The sequence below is a fragment of the Papilio polytes genome, unplaced genomic scaffold (assembly GCF_000836215.1).
Source record: "Papilio polytes unplaced genomic scaffold, Ppol_1.0 DF824270.1, whole genome shotgun sequence".
Taxonomy (NCBI): Eukaryota; Metazoa; Arthropoda; class Insecta; order Lepidoptera; family Papilionidae; genus Papilio; species Papilio polytes.
In genome coordinates, this window is record NW_013524934.1 from 244519 (window position 1) to 269345 (window position 24827).

The window sequence follows — 24827 nt, forward strand, 5'->3', positions numbered from 1 at the left end:
TTTGAGCGAGGTACTAATTAGTACATTTTAGGTACATTTTTTTAGTAAGTGGTATAATTTAATTCGCGATGGTACACCCGCCATTTTGACTATAATGGCGTTACAGGAGAAACTAATGATGACACGTCGTGTTAATTAGACCCTTACGGCTCCGCAAAAAACGATGGTCAAATAAAAGTTATTTAAAGTTTGTTAAAACGTACTCAATTATTAAAAATAAAAATTAGTTACTCATTGGTATAACAATAGTTTGTACCTGTATTAATATTAAAGAGTGTTTAAATTGTTACCGACAGCGCGGCAGCCAAAAATACAAAACACTTATAAAACAAACATATCTTTATTGAAAACTTATTTACACAAAAAAATATACAAAAACTCAAAACTCCCAACTATGTCGATCACATTCTTGACTTCTTCTTTTTATATATATTCTTTTATAAACGATTATTGCCTTGGTGGCCAGTATGCAACCTCTTTGGCTGTATAAATACTGCTTGTCAGCCAAAGAGATTGTATTTTGCACTCAACAAAGAGGAAAGATTTGTATTTTTGAATTTTTATTTATATTAAAATAATTCAAAAACTACTCTATCGATTTTAAAAATTCTTTCACCGTTAGAAACGTAATTTATCTGTGAGTAACATCGGCTATTTTTTTAACTCACGACAGCAAAGTCGCGTGTCACAGGTAGTAATTAATAAGACGTCAATAATCGATTACTGCATGTTAGCTGCTAATAATCTGTGTAATTGGTCAATAAATAGTGTTCTATTTTTATTTATTTATGTTATTTTACTTAAACGTTCAGGTCATCACGTGGATATTCCATTAAATATCGGTTTGTTATAAATAAAACATACTCGCACCCTTGTAAGAGGGCATGACAAATAGGTAGCCGTCAAACGAAACGAATGGGCCGTTGGAATAGTAAACAAGTGTCGAGAGGAAATTGTCGAGGCACTTTCGTATCATGCATAATGTGGAGACATGTTGAACGCCTTTATCAATGACGGCCCATGTGTTATGTTGTACCAATGTCCGCTCAGACCGACGCTAGCCGACGTCTGACTGAATTTTGAAGCTACATATATGTACATATGTTAAACGTGTGAAATTTAAATCGATGATGATCTTAAGTTTATCAAAACTTACTAAATTCCTATGTGAGTACTTCGTAAGTTATATGTGATTATGATCTTCCTATAGTTATACGACAATATATAAAATAAGTATTTTAACTAACATAGGAAACCGTCTTGGACTTTTTAAGATTACGGCTAATGTTTTTAAATAATGTTCAGTATTCTAATAATAAAAAGTAAGTAAAATTGTTGTAATTAAATATGTTTATTCATTACATAAAGGAAATTATACATTTCTTATTAAGTATTGTAGGAAAACAGCAGAACTAATCGCTGGCGTCCGTAACATTTGTTAAAATATTGTAACAAATGGTACAGCGCGACGTTCTCGTGTAACGCGTTGATGTCTTTTGTTAACCTTTTTAGTTATAAGTTACTAAATTAATAAAATAGAAATTCATTTTAATTTCTTGTTGTAATAAAAACGTAATATTTATCTATGTATTTTGTAAAATAGAAGCCTAGCGAGTCCAAAAAAATAAAACTCACGAGAGTAAGGACCTTTTGCTTGCTGCTTTGTCGAGAGACCTCAGTTAGATTCTCTGTATAATGCAAAGACCTATAACTTAGCAACTTAACACCTATAAACTTGAGCTTATGTAATGTTAGTTCTATCAATAACATATACGATCGTGTCATCAGTGAACGAGTTCACACTAAGGCGATAATTTGTCGTCAACTTTCAAACAAAATTCTTAACAGGTCGTTTATGTTAGTCAAATACAAAATATATACATTCCGTCATAAGTAAATTGTAGTTAAAATATTATTATTTATATTATAATTATTTTAAAATGCTTCTTAAACATGTAAACAGACCTTTCAAATTCCTTCTATTATTCTGCCAGTTACGTCGACGACCCCATACAAATTATTCGCCCTATGTTCAAAAAACCGAAAGAGTTTAGGGGAGGCAGGGAATTATTAATTAAAATTAAAATTGTATTCACTGGGAATACAATTTTAAATAATTAAGAATACGTTAATTGGATTAAAAGACATTTTTTTATTATTAACATATAATGTATCCGGTTTTAATCGGTCCTAACCGGACAGTTATTAAAATCAATTTATTTAAAACTTATTAAATTGGACTATTTACGTATTTTAATACAATTAACATAATTAAATTTAACCAAAAACATCGTTACATAAGAAAGGATCTAACGAAAAAAAGAAAAATCCTCGAGGAACAACCTTGTCCTTGTTTAACTTCTAAACTTTTTATGCATTAAAGACGGGAAATGTAATCTCATAACGAACTTTGAACTACACCCCTTAATTATTATTATACGTGTGTTTGAATGCTCGTACGAGCGTGATAATTATTTTATACCCTTCTATTCCAAGTCTATTGAAACTCGCATTGTGTTTAACTTCGCATTGTGATTTCAAAGACTGTAATTAGTTTTTTTTTTAAGGAATGTAAACAGCTGCGTGAACGGTAGTGACGAATCATAGACGAATAAAATCAAAAGACATTTTTTTTTATAGAGAAACAAATGACCTTGATAAATAAAAGGTATAGGCATTCTGTTTGGATTTAGTCTTTGGTGTCATCTTTGGTACCAATGGCGACCTTTTCTATTTCCTTGAGCACCGTAAGCGAACTTGAAATGTTTATTGCTAAAATTAATATGAATTATTACATTAAACAATACAAATGCATAAGTAGCAGAGAATAATAAATAATGACAGTGGAGTGGGGAATTAATTGTTTATTTTTACATGACTGTTTCGGCGAGTGATCAGACAATGGTCACTTTTGCTTTGGTCGTGGTTACAATGCAGGGCTCTATGGGTTATAGTCGTTGGGTGTAGAGCGGCCGCGCTGCAGCGACCACAGACAATACGCTGGACTACAATTGAAAATTAATCACGGCAGATGGAGGAAATACTCAAAAAATACTAGTTGGTGGTTTTACGTCCCAACTGAATGATCTGACAAGTATCAATCAATTGTTTTATCGTTGTTAATTTAATTTTTATTTATTTCATACAAATCGTCTTATTAAAAATTGTAAGTCTTATATTTACTTGTATGCGATTGTTTAGTCATTATCTTCTGGACACAAAAGGATAGTTATTTATTTCGTCACCAAACAGGAACCACATAAATAACGCAAATCCCTTAATAGGATTGTCGATTCAACGATTTTCCGGTAGAGTGCAGTGATCGTGGAGATGTCTAAACAAAACTCGGTTCGTTATTCTTCTTCGACGGCCTTTGTTGTCCGCAACAGCGGCCGCGGCTGCACAATACTTGCTAGTGGCGCCCCCCTCACTCGCGGCGCAACCGTTACTATTGACTTTTACAACTTGATATAAATAAACTGTAACAATTGCATTGTCACGCGGCTTGATAGCACAAACGCCTATTTCATAAGAGACAGCGGGAATACATTTTTTTTTAAATTTGTAATGTCAATGATTATTTTTGTAATTTTATAAGTAACATCGGTTTTATTAAGAAATCGCGGGAAACAACTACTTGTATCATGTTTAAACGGTTCGAGAAAATAGCGCGCCCATCACGCATTTTATTCAACTAAAGCCGAATATTCAAGAAAAAATCGAGATGAAATTTACAATATTCATTTACTTGTGAAATGAATATGTAACCAATTTAATTTTTGAATCGCTTATAACTTAGACCACAATGTTGTTACATATAACTTGTACGATGTTATGTTTTCCCGCGCCGGCGACTGTCGGGACCCGCGTTTGATGCACTACGACAATAGTACTCGCTTTTAATACTGATATTGAAATATAAAAAAAAAACTCGTCATTCAGCAGTGAGCCTGTCAATTTGACACGATTGTCTCACAGAGACTGATAAACGAGGGACATGCTGTTGATTGTAACGGTTTTCCTTTTTTGTCGCTTTCGTGTATTCATATGTATAATTAAAATCTTGTTAGTTAATTTATTTTTATCATTAATTTAGATTAAAAAAATTAAGTAATAATGTTTTATAAGTAAGCTTATTCTCTAAGTATACCTTTAGAAAGTACATATTTGACGCGAAACACCTTCGTGTATGCGTATAACCGCTAAGCGTAATGGATGAAGACATTTAAATAATCAAGGCAATAAACAAGTTCAACATTCCCCACGTTACGAAAGTTAAAGCTTACGTCCAAAAGAAATGCTTTCGTCCGCGAACCGGTCCCAGCTGCCCGCCTGCTGCCCGCCTTCTGCCCGCTGCAGCTCTGCCGACAGTCATTTGTCTAAGTCCACCAAATGAGAAGGGAACCGGACTCGTTAGAAGGGCCAGTAGGGTTGTCAATTCAGCGCCGCAAATAAAACTAATATATGAACAGTACATCGGCGCCATATACCATTGACCGAAGAAGCAGTTTGCTTACTTACTACACTATTCTGAAGTACATCTTCTATCAGTGCATTTAAAGTTTGTGAAAAAAATAAATGTTTTAAGTACATTTGTGGGTTCTTTACTATTCACATTTGCGTACATTTCTAAGTTCGCTGAGTAGACAAGATCGTTTAATTCTGTAACTTATGTTATTGCAAGGTATGGACAACCCTATTCAATGTTTATGTTTTGACGTACGTTTTGTTATTGGAAGAGAAATTGTAACACTACACTGCATTTTATTTATAAATAATTTTCGTATTTGAATGAGTGTATGTACAAATGTTTGTTTATAAATAAAAAACAACTTTGTAAGCAAAATCTTTGACCGAGAATGTAAGGGCAAATGTTCCAACGTTGCATAAAATAAATCAATTGAAAACTTTGAATTTACTAACATAAATAATGGATTTTTAGATTAGAGCACTTCTCATATATATGAAAATCTCAACGTTTACATAATTTTTGTGTGGTTGAAAAAAATGGAAGGGCTTTCGAAACTGAGGCCGCTGTAATTGTAAATTGTGTTCTAAGAAACAGCGCTACTCAGACGATAATGATCGTTTAAAATTAATGATATTTTAATAGCTTATTTGTGTATGTAACATATATGCAAAAAGATAATTCACACTGGAATACTTATAGCACCCATTTTAAAATAACCTTCTCAATAACTTTTTTAAATTTAAAAATTTTTATTGTATTTGCCCATCATCTTGATTTTTAAAAAGGTTACTTATATTCAATTATTACATGTATCTGAAGAGTTTTTTCTTCTTTACAAATATTTATGCTTGTCCTTAAAAGCCTCCATAATTAACAGTACTCGATAGTTGTGGCACGCGCCACGTATCTAAGTTATCTTATATGGGCGTCCAATTTACGTTAATAGCTGCGACAGAATGCTTGCTTACTTGTTTATGTTCAACAGTAGTCAGGGCTGGACTTAATGTAATTAATTTTTTTAAGTAATTGATATTAAATAAAGAATACTGCTTTCTCTATGACCCCCAATTATGATTAAAACAAGACTAAAAGTACATTGTAAGTATATTTTTAATTAATTATTACCAAAGAATTACTTAGAGCGTCGGTGGCTCAGTGGTTTAAGCACTTGACTTGTACAGGTTTTGGGTTCAAATCCCGTCATGTACCAATGTGATTTTCGATTTTTCGAAATTTCATATGTACATAATTTACCCGACATTCTTACGGTGAAGGAAAACATCGTGATGCAACCTGCACATATCGGCGAAGTAATTCAAAGATATATGTGAAGTCAAGCAACCCGCACTTGGCCAATGTGGTTGACAATGGCTTAATCACCCCTTATTAGAGTAGTTTCCGAGCCTCTCGGTGGGGACATGTAATAAGCTAGTGTTGAAAGAATTACTTTCTTTACCTATTAGTTATGTTGATTCGTTACTTATAAACTACGATAATTATCTAAGTTAAACGTAGTCCGGCTCTGTGTATTGATTGTTTTTTCCAAGTACAACCCTGTTCACCTTATATCAGCATTCTTTAGTACACTAGTTACACTAGAAAGTCTTCCTCTGAACTTATACATCTACTAAATAAGCATTTCAAGGTATCAATTATTATATTTAATTAATTTGAAATATCCGAACGAGATTACATTTAATTTATCTTTTATCTTGTCCTTATATTTTTCCTAGAAATGACCCTAGAATAGAATTCCCTAGAAATTTCTTGAATTAATTTAAACATAAGGCGATTTTTGACATAACTTAAAAGTAAGTAACTACTTAACTAAAGGGTAAATTTGATAAAACTTATTCGCAGACTGGAAAGACGTTATCCCTTCCGTTGCGTTGCGGCGGTGGTTTCCGGCGAACGTGGTTTGAAAGTATATCCTTAGAGACTTCGCATATATTACATGTTCTCTTACATCTTTAACACATTTAACACGAAAATAAATGATTTGATCGCAATACTAACTTCATCATTTTGTGTTCCATGTGCTTATTCTTTAGCTAGTTAATTTAAAATGTAAATATTTAACAAGCCCTATTTGCGTGAATTATTTCAAAGTGTATAACCGCGGCTGCGTGTTTGTATGTAGAAAACTCTGCTTTCCATCTGAAGTATGGAATTTTTATCGCGGACGTGATCGCTCGATACATAATTGATTATCTGTTATTTTCATTTTATACTTATTTATCGAGTAACTTCAAATGACAATCTCATTCTCTAGTAGTTAATAAGTAATTTTAATATAATAACAAAAGTTTAAATTAGATTAGACAATGTTTACGGACTAATATTTTTCTACAATGCAGGTTCTTCGTGACCGCAGATGTCGGCGCCAGTCAGCGGTGGTAAGAAAGTTTCATAGACCGCTAATGTGAGGTACAAGACATGTTGATGGTTTTTGCTCCATTTTACAAGAAAGTGTCTCGCCATAAAGAAAGTAAAAGTGAATTATAGAACTAACAACTTAATGTTGTAATAAATCAATGATTACACGACGCGACGGATCTTCGCCACTAACGACGGTTGGAAAACACAGCTTAGCGATCAGTCACACTGACAAAGATTATGAATTTCCATTTCGTTCGATTCGGTCACTTTTCTTTCGAAGGAGTCGTCTTCAATCTCACTTCGCAGTGTAGACCAAAAGTGTCTACACTTGCAAGTCCAAACAAAAACAAATAGTTATAAATATTACACCTTATGATACGTGTATGGGTCAATGTTTTCGCGATCATTAAAAATTGTTTTGATTATTAAATTACACAACTTAAACGGTTCTAAAACATTGAACTAGCTTACGAGGTCCGGCGGTCGTGACCCGGTCTGTGCACTTATCGATTGGCAGTTAATTCGAGGCCGGAGGGCCGTGGGAGCGCGGACAATGGGCTCATTTCACGGTCGGGCTCCGCGGGATGCCTCATCCTGCGCCTTCGCCCTTAGACCTCCGCCGTGGCCCCGGGCAATCGGTCTGCGCCTGCGCACCTGCCTGACTGTGCATCGTTTATCTAAGCACTTATAGAATAACCACTCTGAGCGATGTATAATTACGTAATAAATAATGATAACACTATCAATTCCAATTAGTTCTTTAACTATGGTAGTTTTATAAAAGTAACGAATGAGTTGAGTTTGTCAGTAAATAGCATTCTAGTTGTACTTTTTATGGTAAGCTGATCCAACGCTAGTATAGTACATTACACTATTATGTACTTGCATTTATCCGGGCCCGTAATGAGTACGAGGAAGCACACAGACGTGGCTCGGCCGCCCTCGCTGCGCAGCGCCGTAAGCGGCCGGCCCACGCCATCGCCATGTCTACGTTTATGGCATCTGGCTTTACAATCCTATGTTGTGACATTGTAATCGATAGTTACATATATGATAAAACTGAGAGTGTATATGTAATTACGCTTTAACATTGGGGTAATTTGTAGGTATATTATAACTAAGTATAATAATTATTTACATCTAAGACCTCGTAAAAAGATGTATAAGAAATCATTTAATTAACGCATCTGTGAAATAATGGTTTCTTAAACTGTTGACATAGACTAAATATAAACTAATAATCAGTAATTTGATGTCCGCCCTTCTTATCACTGGACGAGGCAGCGCGCGGCGACTGCCGTCATCAATTATTCATCGATCCTGATAATTAAATTCACCCAGAGATAATTCTTTAGTGTGTTGGTGTGCGCACCTCCCTCCTCTCCCCCAACCTCGGCGACTGCGAGCTGTGATTATGTGGTAAAAAACAACAACAACGAAACAAAAAACGGCAAAACTTTCTTCGAGGGCGCATCGCTCGACCGGTTTGTGAACTTTGTTTCGATCTGTGATTCCATAAAAACGAAACTCTTTCCCTACACTGAATTAGGATATTTTACTAAGTTCTCATTTATTTTCTAGATTTCAATAAACACGAGAAGCCCGCTAAGAGAAAAAATCTACGTAGATTTTCTTACTCAAAAATTATTATCTTACTAATTAGTAACAAATCAAAGAAAGCTATTTAATTTTTAATTCAGGTTAAGTACTTAAATAAGAGAGTTTATAATGCCCATGACGTCATTGGCATAAAAAACACAACAAAGGGAATTAAAGCGGCGAAGTGAATTTTCCGTTAAGACAATACTGCCGAGACTTCTTGCCAGGCGGAGCGTGTCCATTGCCCGGTGTCCGCTGCCCGGCGCCCACACACGAGCATTAATCGCGCCTTTGCCAGAGTCGCATAGGAATCGGCAATTTTTCTTGCACTTACAAAGATTTAGATAACGATATAAATAACTTTAACTGTAAGGATTGGGAATATTTACTATGCAATCACATTGATGACCCTATTAAAGTAGTGAAATTAAATACATCATTAACATTCCAAGATAGTCTTAATATGAAACGGAAGCTATAGATAAACTTTATCTATATGCAATAAATTTATTGAAAAGTTCAAAAACACCCCTAATGGTATTGAAGATAAGCCGGCATGTGTCGAACAGCACCATCTGGTGAGAAGCGCGCATCATCAATCTAATGCCGCAGATGTCGGAGCATTATTTTGCCGCGTCATGACACGCGCCACCCCCAGCGGCGGCTGAATCACAGAGATCTAAACATCTTATTTAGAGTAAAATCAGTATCTGCATGAAACTTTGCGAGTTATTGACCTTTTAACTTTTAATGCAAGATTTGTCCATAAGAATGGATATAATCATCGATACTTTATTTGAATAATCTCGATTTATAAGTGTTTAGTAAAGCGTTAATAAAAAACATCATATTCATCATCGTTTATTACATTGTAACTTCCGAAAATGAACGCATCAGTTACATCAATTTACTGCGTTCTTAAACGCAATCTTGTGTCGCATTCTATTCAATTTACGGCGTAAAGTCGTCTGTTTTTACGCGGGTACGAGGTCCTTTTACGCTGCGTAACGTAACCGCCGCAAAAACCGACACGATCCCGCCAGAGAAGCGAGCGTGTCCTGTCTGGTCCTGGCGCGAGTGAACGAGAGCTTCTGATCGAATGAGTGAACTAAAGCACTATTAAAATAACTAGCTCTTTTTATCATTCGTTCACTGTAGCCGACAGCCGACGGTGATGTTGACAAGCAGCTTTAGCTACCGTCGTGCAGTTAGCAAGGTGTTCTTGCTATTTTTCTTTAAATGGATTGCACACGCTTTGAAGAGATTTACCGTAATCGCTTTTTTATTCTTGTTACGTTAGAAACGCTACACCGCAAAGGAAAAATTAAATATTAACGCAATATCAGTTACTGTAAGTTTTCATCGAGATAGAGTCTTACATCATAACTACATTTTCTTCAATAATATATCTATCGGAATGGATAGAAATGTCACTTACTTATGAGAATTTAAAGACTTTTGTGTAACTTAAACGTAATACTCAAAACATTGTTATTAGAAACAGATTGAAAGCAATCGACGTGCAACGTTTAACTGTAGAGTATCTGTTCTAAAACAAATCAAAGGGATCGTCGGCGGGATGGAGCCTCTCCATTATGTTTGCTACATAATAACAGGCTTCGGTTGGAGCGAGCGGCGCCGCGGGGCATGTCTGTAGCGCGGCTATAATCGTAGAAATTTTGTATAAAACCGTTGCGTCGTCTCCACGCTGTTAGTTTCGTAACTTCTGTAAACAACTGTAGTATCAATATTGTACTACAAAAATTAATGATGACGCCATTTAATTAACTCTTACTTACTAACTTAGTTACTGCGTTAGTAATTGCGTAAACATCCTTTCCATTTTAAATAGGAGAGAAGGTTTCCATGAAATATATAAATAAGAGTACCTATTTAACACAGTCAATGCTTCCAAATAATCTTAACGTATTTAAATAATTTGGTAACATTCCCGCACGCCAGTAAAAAAAGTAAAAAAAAACAATAGGAGTCCATAATAACAGATCCAAAACGAGCGCTGCCGCTAACTGTAAGATAATGGGACGTAATCATCGTTCTCGTGAAAGAACTTGTCATAAGTTATTTCCAAAAAAATATTGGCATTTAACAGCATACACTTATAATGGTTAAAAGTATGGACATCCGATGATACTGTCGTTGGTTCGAATCCGCCATTCGACTTTGAAACCATTATCATATGCCAAGATTATAAAATCGAACTATTAACAGAAACATGTATTATAGATAGTAAACTATTTCAGTTAACTCATTTATCTGATAGTTACTTACATAAAAACAAAATTTGAATTTGCAAATTCAAGTACGATCAGCGAGTGATTATTGATTTTGTCCAATTTTCCGCGAGTAACAGCGTTGTTGCGTAAACGCACCCGCAGCCTTGATAACAACATGAACTGTAAATCGTAGTTAATTAGTGAAAACACATATCAAATTTTTAAGTAGTTAATGTTGGTTAATTCATTAATTTTGTAGTATCAATATGTTTAAATACACTTAAGTACTGATAAGAATAAGATCGTTTTAGGTTATAACCTTAAAAGATTGTTGTAAAAGTTTACTTAAACTTTTAAACAACAAAACAAATAAGCTAAAGCAATCCAAGTATTTCGCAATAACAGTAGCAACAGTGGCAAGGTTTTATCACTCACTTCGTATTGATTACATCGATAACAATAGAGGCGAGTTACAAAAGCGGTGTCACAACGTGACAGGTGACAGGCGACGGGAGATCACCGGCGCTTGTTGTGACACGTGACAACACCTATGGCGCAGATGTTGCTGACTTGGACATCATAACACAGCAATTACACGTTACTTACTAGAAGATTACTTGCTCCAAATTCAATATTAACGTAAAAGCATTCATTGACAGTTGACGTGTTATAATATAAATAAGCACACACATAATTCAGCCTAAAGTATTTGTAACATTTTTTTTCGTAACAAACCGATGTCACTTTGTGCACTCGAGTTGCAAAATATTTAACAGCAATCCGACACTCATTGGGATCCGAATCAAATGTAATCCGATCCAAAGAGATCGGGACAATGCATCAGTTCACAAATGATATGGTGAAGGTTGCCTACAATCATTGATACTATCGGATTTCTTAATTAAGAAAGATTTACATTTGAATTTTAAGTTTTATTGCTTGTATAGTACTAGTATGTAGTAATAAATGATCTTAAACAAATACCTTTTTAGTTAGATAATGTCTCTTATCGTTACTGTTTAGTTGCGCTTTGAGTTTAGAAACAATCGGCAGTCGCACAACTGTTGTGCGAAAGTTGAGTCAACGGTGAGCGTCCGATCTTATGGTCTGTGTGTCGTGTTATTACTTCAAAATTAGATTATCTTAATCCAATCGATAGTCGTATATAACATTTTTATATGCCCGGTTATAAGCAAATTACTAAAATGTTGTTTATTTGCAGGACAGATGGTCGGTGTGTGTGGTCACGATGTCAGCGGTGATGAGTACGCTGTCAATGATCAGCGGCGGCCGGCGTGCGCACCGCAAGCTGGCCAGGTACCACTCACAAACACACACACACACCCACACACGCACGCTACAATAAACACATTATAATACTACGATACCTTCTATCTACTTATCCACCTTATGTAGACACTAGCTTTTTGAAATCGGTTTCAATTCTCTTTCTCTCTTTATAATATTAATATAGATTACTCAAAAATCATTTATTATTTACCGTTACTGTCCCAAGAGATTAATAATAGCTAAGCCTTGTATCCTTATCACTGACAATGCGTTGCGAAATATGTTCGTATTTAGTTTTTTCCTCACTTCTATTAATCAACTTCTTATATCGACAACAATGGTTTGAGTTTCGCGTCAACAATAGTTAACGCCTGAATACAGTTGCCCAACAAGTTCTATAAGCAACAAACAATAAAGATATTCCGCGCAGTCAGCCACTTGGTAATAATAAATGTTCACACGTAAGGTTATATTTTATTTTCTATACTCGAATTACGCAAATAATTCGCATAAAATAACCTCTTAGCAATACCTTTATATTGCAAGGCAATTAAATACAAGGAAAACTATACTAATGCAGGGTTTTTATTCTCTTCCATATAATGAAGATTTTCTTTCCATTTACTTTAATCCTCTAGGGGCACTGCATACTTAAATGAATGAACAACTATGATAATAAACTACGATGTATGATCCTGTTTGCCTACTTAAACACTTCTCTTGACGCCCTCGATCATTCTAAACCCGCTTTAAGTTGTCATAAAGCGCTTAATGCGGAGTTATCTCTAGGATTATCGAGTGGTCAGGATTTTTTAAAACTTGTACGGCTTAGTGCCAATTATCAGATACAATACTGCGCTGTGTGGCCGCTCGGAACCTGGTCTATTAATACCTTAAGCTAAATCGATCGAAAATATAGATTCAATTTTCATAATTATAACTATCTGAGAAAATCAATTTTAAAACCCAAGTAACTAACAGACCGATGTGTTATTTAGGTAGAGTGTAAAATAATTATTTACCTTTACATGTATCTACAAATGTAGGTGTTATTTTTCAATGTTGAAAAACAAGTGATAACTAACACTTTTATCTTAGTTCCTTTGCAATTTCTCTGTATGCAATTAAAACGAAACCGAGATAGAAACGCAACAGCGAAGCGCGCATGTGTCGCACTCTGGTGAGCGCGGCCGACACGCTGCACATCGCGGTCACACAACACTACAGAAATTACATGCATTATGATTATTAGAACAAGATTTAACAGACAAAGAGTAGAAACAGATCAAGTATAATAAAAGCCTACATTATATCGACTTTAAAAAATTAAATATAGAGTTTATTTTTATTCATAAATAACAACTATTGGTCATAATTGTGCACAGTTCGCGGAAGTCCGGACAGCTGTCGGACGCCGGCGACGACCGCAGGAGCCAGCAGGAGCTCAACAACAAGCAGCGCTCTGCCTCCCTGGTGAGTAAATATAAGCGTGTAAACGCTTTGTCATTAAGAAAAACTATAATCTCTCTCTCTCTAATAATAGGCGTATAAAAATATTATAATGAAAATCAAATGTTGACGGCTGATCTATTTGTCGATTAACTAAAAGTCTCTCTATTTATGATTTGAAACAGGAATGTTTTAATTGCACCTTAACCGGAAGAATCGTAACGTTAGTGTGGGAAGATCTCGTTTGTTCCGAGCAAACGGCATCGTTGTCGGCGCCGAGTCAGCCGGGGGGTGAGGGGATTGGATCCGCCGCCTAATACTCACCAAAAGTCGATTAAAAACACTCCGTTATGTTTAAATCGCCGCGATAAATGATCACATCATAATTATAACAACTAAACTAATAATTCGGTCATTTATCTACAATGATTATTACATTTGTTTTTATGTTTAAGTAAATGAAACAAGTTATTTATCTAGTCCAGTCATGTTGTGGTTGAACGCAATCGACAAAGGAGACACGAGATCTCCTACCCTGACCTCACACCTCGCTTGATCAGGGCGAGGACAAGTGAGCGGGATTTGTCTTATTTTTTCTTTACTTATAGTACTTATGTATTCTATTCTATTCATTCAATTACAATTATATTACAAAATATAATTTAGACTCGAAAGTAATGATGTAAGTTCGTCAGAGCTGCGCCTGCGCACACCCACCGCCTCAGCCTTCGCACCACCTAATCAACCACTACAAGTAGCTTGTTTATTTTAGCACCATGAATTACCGGTTACATAGTTAACCGTATAGGACAGTTATCCTTACGTATGTTTAGAACAATAAATAAATGATTTTATACTGAATACTTACTGATTTTCTTTTCTTTCGCTGCTTTTAACCACAGCACGCCTTAATTATAGAATAAAAGAACGAAATGAGGCAATTTTCTCGGCCAAATGAACCATTTAACGAGCGTATAACGAGGATTACAATCGCTCCACGTCGATTATTTGTGACGAAAAACCGACGAAACGCAACGCCCGCGCCGCTTCTACGTCACATGGCTTTAAAGCGCCGAAACGCTGAAATCATGCTTTTTGAACACGAGGACAGAACGAGGTGCAACGATGTTTTCCTGTCTTAGCGTGTGCATTTAAACGATTGTAGTATTTCACTCCACAAGTTTCTGCCCTCGTGTAAAACCAGGGCTTAAAAGATAAAATTATCGATTTAAACGGGACCCCTGCTATGAAACTGTTAAATAGATCCAGCTACGATACTTTTGTATTTTTTTCTGTCTAATAGGCTAATTAGTTAACCGAATCTTTTTTTAAAATAAATTAGCGTTAGTAATTGTCGTAACCTATAAGCTCTGTTCGCTTCACTGAGCCTTATTCAGTTGTGTGGTCTCAGAATCTGTACATTGCCGAAGGAATCTTGTACGGCGCGTGTCAGTTACTTTTTTGGCATCGTACGTGTTTAAATGTAATTAATTATGTATGATTAAGAAATAAAAACATGAGAAACGGTTATTTGTCGAAAATGTACACTTAATGAGCGTATTTACAAAAAGTATACATTTATGGAGTCAGTGGAATGATGAGAAAAAAATAGTTAATGTGTCAGGGACTGAATGTAATTGTATAACTTGGAACTTTATATGAAAGTAATTAAGTATAACATTTTTAAGACAATAATCATCTTTCCATCAGGACCGTATTAAAATGTTTATTTTGAAGAGCAGTATTGACTTATAACTATTACTTATTCTAAGATGATTTTGATACAAATAAAGCAGTAACATCCAAAGCATTTAGCACTATGCAGCTGTTATTAACACCCAACACAGAAATGATACTGTTGCAGCTTGTGGCAGCGGCAGAGGTTTGCTGTTGCTCCAATTACCATAAGCATAGAAATAATATCATCCTTTGTTGCAGCAAACCTTGGAGACGGGCGGGGTCGTCGACCTCGACACTCTGGAGGCGAAGGTCGGTGAACTGGCCCCCACGGCCAACCATGCATCACTTTTACTATTTACTATTTAACATTAAAAAACATTTTTGCACAAATATACATAACAAAAATTGAACTGAATTAGTTATCGGGTACATTTTTAAGGTTAATGGTAGAAGATATCGCCTAAATAATTCAATATGTTGGTATAAACTTTGTGAGTAAGAAATGTTTACGACAAGCAGTCCTTCGGTCAAAGTAATCAATATAGAGTCATGTTGTAACATAAACTAGCGTTTGATAGCAGACTGGTTGCGCTGTAAAATATGGCGAAGAATAACTAATTTGTGCGCAACTGGCAACATTTTATAAAACGTTGATAAAGCGGTTTATTAACCTATAGTAAGAGTATCGCGGTATATATGGAAAACTTGAAAATGGCAACACTGACTTTGTGGAATTCATTTGCATTAACTTATCGTACTTCATACTAATATTATAAATGCGAAAGTTTAGATGGATGGATGTTTGTTAGAATTTGTAGCCTAAACTGCTGAACGGATCTCAATTAAATTAGGCATACATACATGTAGAGGATAGTCTGGAAGAATACATAGGCTACATGGTTTTTTTTAATACAACGCGGATGGCGTCGCGGGCGAAAGCTAATAAACCAATAATAATTTAATAACACTCCGAAATTCTGATTATTGTCCTGTTTGAAATGTGTTTTAATGTTTACTTACTGAATTTTATTGACTCAAGGAAATATGAAATAAAAATTGAGAATAAAATCTCTACATTCATTGACTTCTGTTATTATTATTATTATTATAATGTGATACTTATTAAAGGCAAAATTAAACTGCAAAGATCAAAATATTCCAATTGATATAATATCTGCAATGTGCAGAACCTACGGGAGTTCACTTATCTGCATAATTTGCATACAACTTCATACATTCTCATACCGCACTGTACATATGTATGAAAACGTATGCAAATATGTTGATTATCGAAAGAGATATCAAAACATGTTATTGAAATAATTTACAATCATTACGATTTTACTTCTTCATCTGTTAGTGCAATAACCTCTATTTATTTCAAATTCAAAGATCGCCGTGTAATTTATATAATAGAAACATTATTTTTACATGATATATACATTAAAAGTAGATGTTTTTATATAAAAAAATAATTATAGTTTTGATCTAACTAAATACTAACTACGATTTTTTTTTTATAATTAAATTTAATTTTTTAAGTAATTATATTGAAATTCACATGAATATATGGAATCTATCCGTTCCGTTAAAAACAAGACTTTTAGCTAAAAAACCAACGCGGCGTCTTCTAAGTTGCTTTATCTGGACTTGTATGGGTTTTTATATTAAACATCTGAGGTTCTTGATCGTAGAACATGAAATAAGTGTTTAACTTAAGCAACAAGCGAAGTTAACAAGGATGACTTACAAGGAATTACTTTTTAATGACTATAATCACTCCTTACCATACTAAACCCGTATTTCTCGTACATGGTGTCTATGTACAATTTACAAATCCTTATGTTTAGTAAATATTTCTATTATTAGTAAGATTAAAAATATCAAATTAGACACTTAACGAGAGTCTAATAAATGCCAAAAATTGTTCTGAAGATAAAGTGTGTCAACAAATGCTACTTAGTTATATCATTTTCTACTTGTACTGTCGCATGTGAGTCAAGTGCGGTGAAGTGGCGGCGTCACCTTGCGCGCGCGCCGCCGAGCGGAACGGAGCGTGGCGGCAGGAAACAGCGCTAACGATCGCCCACGCTTACGCCCAGCGCTGGGCACATTACTTGCCCACGATCGTAGAGTGAACTTTGAGCTGGGCGTAGTAAGTGGGCGCACTTTAGTGATGAACCAAGAGAAAATAAGTTACAATTACTGATAACAGTTTTGCATAAAAACCGGATTCTATTGTTATGCTATTTTTATAATACGGAGCAGTAAAAAGTCAACAGGGTTGAATTTTTTTGTTAAACAACAATCTGTAAATAATACATAAAACATCCAAGAAATCATTTCTGCGCCACACCAAAGATGTGCAAATCAGTGGTCAGTTGTGAGCTACCGTTTAACAGTTCTCACACACCGTGGGTAGTGGCCAGGTCATAAAACAGCCGCCACTGTACATGTGCAGTGCCTTCTCACCCTATCATTATTTACGTTATATACCTGCGCCTGTGCAGGAAGCAGTAAATACTGAGCAATCATTTCGATATGTTTAATTTAAAACATGTTGAGATGGATAGCAATAATTCATGGTCTGTTAATAGAAAGTACTTAAACTCGCCTAGTACAAACGTTTCAACGTATTTCTTGACAGTTAAAAGGTGACTAGCTTCATGGAGGTTTATTATAATAAAGTATAAGGAAATGAAATTGCCCAATAGCGTAATTAAATAACTATTACAAACGAGGTTTATAGTTTTTATTTAGCGATCCGTTGTTACAGGTTACATATTTCACTTGATATTAGTTAAAACGGTATAAAACAAAATAAAAAGCGTAAAATCTTCCTCTTTTAGCTGCATAGACATTTGATCTTTAATTAATAAGTTTGTTCTCTCTGTAACGACTTAATGTGTGGAATGAAGGAGAGATGTACAGATAGCTGTGAATTAATTGAACATACATCAAGCTTACGTCAGATGCACCGCGATAGGGGCCGCAAGCCCGACCGGCCAGGGCTGACCAACCGGTCGGTCGCATTGCTCGTAAAAATAACGGTTTCTAAAATGAATCTATTGTGACGTAAAACTGACATTTAAATGTTAATATATCATAAATGAAATTCGTTACATAATAACCCTCAGTCAGCAATATTTATTAGTTCCCTCTTAATTGTATACAGTTATGTAAAAATATATTTAAAACCCATTCAAAAAGGGGTTTCAAGGTAGCAATAGACTTAATGACAACTCCAATGTTAAAATAAACTATATTATAAGAATAGATCTTTACATAGAAATTAGAAATACAACTGAGTTCTCCAACTGAGCATTTTTTTCAATTTCAATTTTTTGTTTCAAACTATTGCTTAGAATTATTTTGCTTCTCGCAGCCCTAGATACCAACGTATCAGACTTGGGCTACTATTATCAGCTATTTATCACGAAGAATGAACACCCAGCGACATCTAGCGACATCTAGCGACAAGCTGTGTTAACAATTACTGAGATGAAGTAATATATCCCCTACCTACTCGTTATATCGTTCACACACCATATTTACGACTCGATATAAAAAAACTCCCTCACAGCGTCGCTAGGAAACAATTCGTCATTAAGATAAACCGATAAGAGAATTCCGATTCCAGTCTATGTTTATTGTTTTTTTTACATCTACTTTTATGCTTGGTTTACATTTCGCCGTATGAAGGTTTATTTTATTGGTTTTAATTTAATACGTAATTATCTAAATTCAAGTAGCAACGCATTTCACTAACGCGTGTTGTGTCGTTCCACGCTGCTCGCGCAAATGTTATTACACAAATGACCGCTCGTTAAACTCGACAACATTAAACGTTTTCTAATAATTAATAATAATAACAGACAATTTCGCTGTCGAGATCAGAGCGTCGTGCACTCGATTTAATTCGCATAATCAGCTTGCTGTTATTACGAACACGATGTCCAATACGTGGGCTTCTGTCCCTTAAATCACTTTTTACATACAATACGCAAAGCCCTAAAAAATTGTAACTAATTTTTAATTCTTAGTAAGTAAATTAACTAAAATTTGTAATAACAATATTGAGACATTAAACTTGTTAGTATCAAGCTTGTTATTCCTTATTTGTCCTTTTTTAGCTGAAAATTAATTTAGTAATCACTGATAATTTACTGTTTGTTAGATGGCGAGCATCGAGGTGTCGCTGGCGGGGTGCGGGCGGCGCGGGGGAGCGCGCGAGCTGGACGCCCTGCGCGCCGCGTTGCTAGACAAGGACACACTCATACAAAAGTAAGAAATGCGTCAATCCGCTTTAGAACATTTTTACATTACGATTTACAAGGTTACGCTGATGAGATGAACTTCTAACAGCCTTAAGAAGCAACTAAGTGCGTCACTAAGCGCAGCGCGGCTGGCTGCGCAGGCGGCGTCGCCGGCCGGAGTGCGGGGAGCGCGGGTGCCTCGGGGGCGGGAGGAGCCCGCCGCGTTGTCTGCGGAGGAGCGGTGCGCGTTGGAAGACCGCGCCGCCGCGCTCAACGCTGACCTGCAGGCGCGACAAGACAACATACAGGAGCTCCGGAAGCGGCTCGAGCACACACATGTCACTGAGTAAGTGATTTACATAATGAAAGACAATAAAAATAAAAAAAAAATTGAATCCAACAATATAAATACATAGAAGGTAAAGAACATTGTTTGTGGATACAATAGAAATGATTATCTGTAGTAATCAGTACCCCCACACTAGACGCAGCCTGTATCGCGAGGGTCCTGCTCTTAAGATTTTATAAAAATTCGTTAGACGGCAACAAATCAATTGAAAGTGATATATATATTCACGTGCCATAAGTTTTAGGTATATGTTCACCATTGTGCGCTGATTCCAGTAAGTAGTAAAGTTTAATTTTAGGAGTAAGTAATGATGTTTGACGTATTGTGTTGACGGTGTGACATGAGTGGTTGTTGGTGTCAGGAGCATCGACTCGCGCATCGAGCAGGCGGAGCTGCAGTACCGGCTGGGGCGCGAGGAGCTGGAGCTGCTGTCGCTGGGCGAGCAGGCGCGCGCGCTCGCGCTTCTCATCGAGCACGCCAGCGCCGCCGCACGGCAAGACAACACACTGTACAGGTACCACCCCACTAACGAAATATCTCACACGTTTCTTATCAATACAATTATTTTGTAAAGAAAACAAAGTAAAATGAACGTAATTAACTAAGACAGACGACTTTACAAACCATCATGTTCAATTGAAAAAAAATCCAACGTTTAATTATTTAACAAACACACGTTATCAGAACAATCAGCAGAAACAATTACACAGTAATCTGTTGTCCGGACGCGCGGCTCCATTGAAACTCCTCCGATAGGCATCGTGTGAAGACGTGGCCGCCATGGAAACCGGGTCGTTACGAGGGTTGCCAAACATAATCCAAAAACAAAGAAAAAATTGTTTATTCAGTGGCCGCCGTCATATTCTATCTCCTATACTTTATTTGTTCTGTATAAACGTAACCTCTAAAATATCTTCCATTTCGGTCTTTCAATCATGTCACGTTAGCTTCAGATGGTGGCCCACTTGATTTCATGACTCGATATTATCTTTATATAGTGTTAACGGTACCCCTAGTAAAGTTTGATTAGGATCTTAACACAGTATGAGACTGCACAGATGCGGCGATAGAGCACAACAAATCGTCCGCTCTGACGTGTGTTGCGACAGGGGCCATTGTTGTGCCACGGGGGCGGGGGCGGGAGCACACTTTCTACATCGGACTATCGATGGGAAGCATCTTTCCGAATACAGGCCAATCTGTCGATAGAAAGTGCTCGAATCTTAATCATCGAGACAATGTAATCGCCGATCCAGAAAATAGTAATTAAGAATAGTTTTTCTTCCATGTCACAATATTGTTAGTCGAACTTAAGTAAATATCGAAAGTGCTAGGATCTGAAAATCTGAGCATATGAAAAAAATCCTAATACGCAACCCTTCTACCATTTAATTGCAGAATATTCTCGCTTTAGCCATACACTTGAAGGATATTAAGTTACAGTAGTATAGCAATAAAACGGTAGGACATCTCTGATAAACCGCTTATCCGGTCTTATAATGTGTCATTTGCTAAATGTGTTCCCTAATGAAGATCGCTGTACATTACGCTCCGGATATAACTAACAAGACAGCCGTGCGCTCGCTGGAACACATACCTTACGTGAAAAATGTCTGTCATCAGTAATTATATAATCACTTTTAAGCTCATGACCGGTAAAATGCTGCTTAATTACAAAAGTTTTTAATTTTATAGATTGAAATTAATATCATATTAAGACTTGAGCGATGTCTTATGTTAGCCGAACTCATCATCATGTAAAAAATCGTATTTGTAATGGGATTCAATTTGGCATACTGGTAGATGCAGACAATGGTCTGGAAGAACATATAAGCTACCGACTTTAGCTTTTTTAATTCCACGCGTACAGAGTCGCAGGCGAAAGTTAGTTTAAAATAAAATATTATGAAAATGTGTCATTTATTAAGTTAAGTTAGTTACGTTGACAATTTGAACACCGGGTGCAGGTAACGAGGTATTTTTGACGAATAATCAGCGAGTTTCGCTGCCAACCCATGTTACATCAGAGAGGTAATGACAAGCAGGCACACGGATAATTCTCACGAAATTTTAAGTATCCGACATCATCCATTTTTAACATTAATTAAATTTATCACACTTCTGATAATTATAACCTTAAAATTTTCAGTAATTCTAGAATTATGCAATAAAATGTAACAATGAGTTTTGCAATCATTTTATCAATTATCTTCAAATCAAGATAAACGTGTGGGAAATATATTTCATTGTGTCGACTGATTGTGGTTAAGGAAAAGAGTAAAATTTGATAGTGAAAGTGTGATTTGTAAAGTCATTGGGGGCGGGTATGCGAACCTCACGGCGCTGCGGTTACAATGTTACTTCGTCTCTGCAGTCCGGCATTCAAAACAGAAGTATACAATATTCAAATTTCACTTTCGACTTTCGTATATTTTTTACCGTAATCAACATACGAATCGCTGCGTATTCTCAAGAAATCTGGTAACACGAAAAGAATTCAATACAGCATACTGTCTTAGTCCTTACAAAGAGTCATCTTACGCCCATTTAAGATATTATATCTACTTTAAACTATAACTTTAATTGTAATTGATACAAGAAGTCGCGGCAGATAATTTACTCGTCTTAAATATACATTCTAGAATACAGTATCATCGTACATTGTAAAATCAGCTTTAAACCATAACAAATAAGATCCAAATATCAATAAATAGCTTCCGCTTCTGAAGGAAGGCGACTAGCTCGTGCGCGGGCGCAGGCACCTCTTGTAGCTCTCGTATGGATAAATCAATGGGTACTATATCTGGTTTCGACTGCACGTCCCTTATAAATAATGCATCCCTCGTGTGCCTTTAGCTACAGATGGATGTGGCAGGCGCGATAAAACCTTTTAAAATAACCTACAATATAAATGCGACATTTTTAAAGCTTGTGAAATAAGTCTCTCAAGAAGAATTTGAATTGAATGCGTTTGTTTGTAAATATTATCGTATCCAAAGTTAATTATAATTAACAAACATGTCTATCAAATTAAATAATTCTATCACCTCCACTGTTCAAATCATAATCAGTCGGAATTTTAGCGCCAGCAGCACACATTCATAGGAACGTTCACTCGCCCACTCCACTCTCTACATCTGTACTGGTTATAACGTGTAGGTTGTAGCAAGTATTCTATGATTTATGTTTCTACTATTAACTATTACTGCAATTTTGTAATCCAAGCTCATGAATATTTTGGTGGCTACTTAATCAAATTGCATTTCGTTTCATGAGTATTAAAATTAGCTAATTTCACTTTTCTGTATTATAACAACTTAGGTACACGTACAAACTTTCACTTTCATGGTAGTTACGCGAAGATTTAGCAAAAAATAGCATTATATTTAGTAGAATTCTACAATCGTACCCTAATTTACATAAACTATAGACACATGCAGCTTTCATTACTAAGTAGAAGATGAAAATATCACAACAAATACATTTAAAATTGCAAGCACTAAGCATCATCCTGTAGAAATACTCGTAAACAACAATGGTAATAAAAGTCGGCGTGCACTCGCAGACCGTGGGTGTCGACTTCTCGACCTTTCGGTTAGCACTAGGGTAACCATGATGCTATTCAATAATTCCTTGGAGCTAGCTCTTGTTTAGAAAATGGGCCAATCATTATCGATGATACAACATATGCTATGGCTAATTTAAATCAAGTAACTAACGCAAATCGAATCTATCTATGACAAACACGACAATACTCTCACTGTCATGTCCAAAATCGGACATTAATTATTGTCTCGTCTCGACCGAACCCTCTAACAACGCAAGATGTTAGGTCGCTTAGTAAATTACTGTTAGAGGTTTTTGTTATAAATAAAGTGCATTTTTTTTTGTGCAACCCAAATCCATCAACCAACATACATAACAACAATAACAAAATTTTCATCATCTTGATGAATATGTACTTTTTTTTAATTCTCTATTTGCCACTAATTCACGGTATTTAGAACTGTTAAGCGTATTTAGACAATAACTACTTTTTATTCAAAACTAGAAATCATTTTAATTGAAAAATCAGAAATCAACGTTCATATACAGGCGCCATTCGCGTCGACATCGCGCGGTCACTGCTCTTATGGCGCGACTGACGATCAGCGTTGCTCTACAGTCCAAAGGGCGCAGGGCATAGAGTACAATACGCTCCTCACTCCAAGTCCAACTTTTGTAACAATAGTACAACTATGTTATCTTCCAATGGCGTTTGACGATATCATGCTTTCTGTACTTTTCGAAGTTTGCACTGCAACTTTTATAATTTGATGTTAGAGCGCAGTTTACATTTGTAACTTAAATCTCATGGGGATAACACTCGTAAATCTTGACGGCTGATGAGTTACGGCTTGTAAATCTGTCCGTTTGCGTTTATATCTTTGTTTGCTATTGTACGTATAAGTTGGTTTTTGTTGTGCTCACGTTTAACTTAATTGACTTTTTTTTTGTTTGTAACATTGTAGGAAAAAACAAAAGTATTTAGTCTATAGAACCAGAGAAAAAACACTAAATCATATAATTACATTAAAAATTATTCAGAAGGATTACGATATTTGAATCAATATGGATAGATAACATCAAACAGGCTGCTTTACCTCTTAAATGTGATTCAAAATAGGTAACTTGTTAGATAATTAACATTCCAAATCAGCTGTACTAAATGCCTTCACAACGTTACACCTATATACAGAGTTCAAGTTACCCGAAGCTAAATACTATGTAATAAGGAAGTGCAAACCTTTTTACGACGCTGTATTTGCTAACAAGTGCTGCGATGGCGGCTGCTGGTCGTAAATAGAATTAAACACCGATTACTGAACGTCGTCTTAATGATAGAGTTTATTTTATTAAGGGGAGGCTCCTACCTGACATAATTGTCGACTGTTATGAGTTTCAAAATGCAATTGTCTAATGCGTAGGCGAAACAGAAAAAACAAAACAACAGAACAGCAGTAGAGTAACGAGAAAATTGCGCTTTTTTAAAAATGAACTAATAATTATTGGTACTTACCTTATATTGTTCTCCTTCCCGCGCGAACGTTATGTCAAGTAGATGTGACAAACAACGCTGT

At 35.8% G+C, this 24827-nt stretch overlaps 1 protein-coding gene across 4 annotated transcripts in view; it reads left to right on the plus strand.

The window, feature by feature from the left end:
* Nucleotides 1–20294, plus strand: part of LOC106105542 — a 24003-nt gene extending 3709 nt beyond the window's left edge. For 2 of the 4 annotated variants that reach the window (XM_013285936.1, XM_013285919.1), the window contains exons 2-7: nt 11906–12000; nt 13359–13446; nt 15361–15411; nt 19280–19386; nt 19468–19704; nt 20069–20294. In XM_013285936.1, the coding sequence (XP_013141390.1) occupies nt 11933–12000; nt 13359–13446; nt 15361–15411; nt 19280–19386; nt 19468–19704; nt 20069–20279 (762 nt within the window). In that variant the 5' untranslated portion in view covers nt 11906–11932 and the 3' untranslated portion in view covers nt 20280–20294. The remainder of the gene's footprint in view (nt 1–11905; nt 12001–13358; nt 13447–15360; nt 15412–19279; nt 19387–19467; nt 19705–20068) is intronic. The other 2 variants (XM_013285944.1, XM_013285927.1) reach the window with 2 other exon arrangements.
* The last annotated feature ends 4533 nt before the right edge of the window (nt 20295–24827 follow it).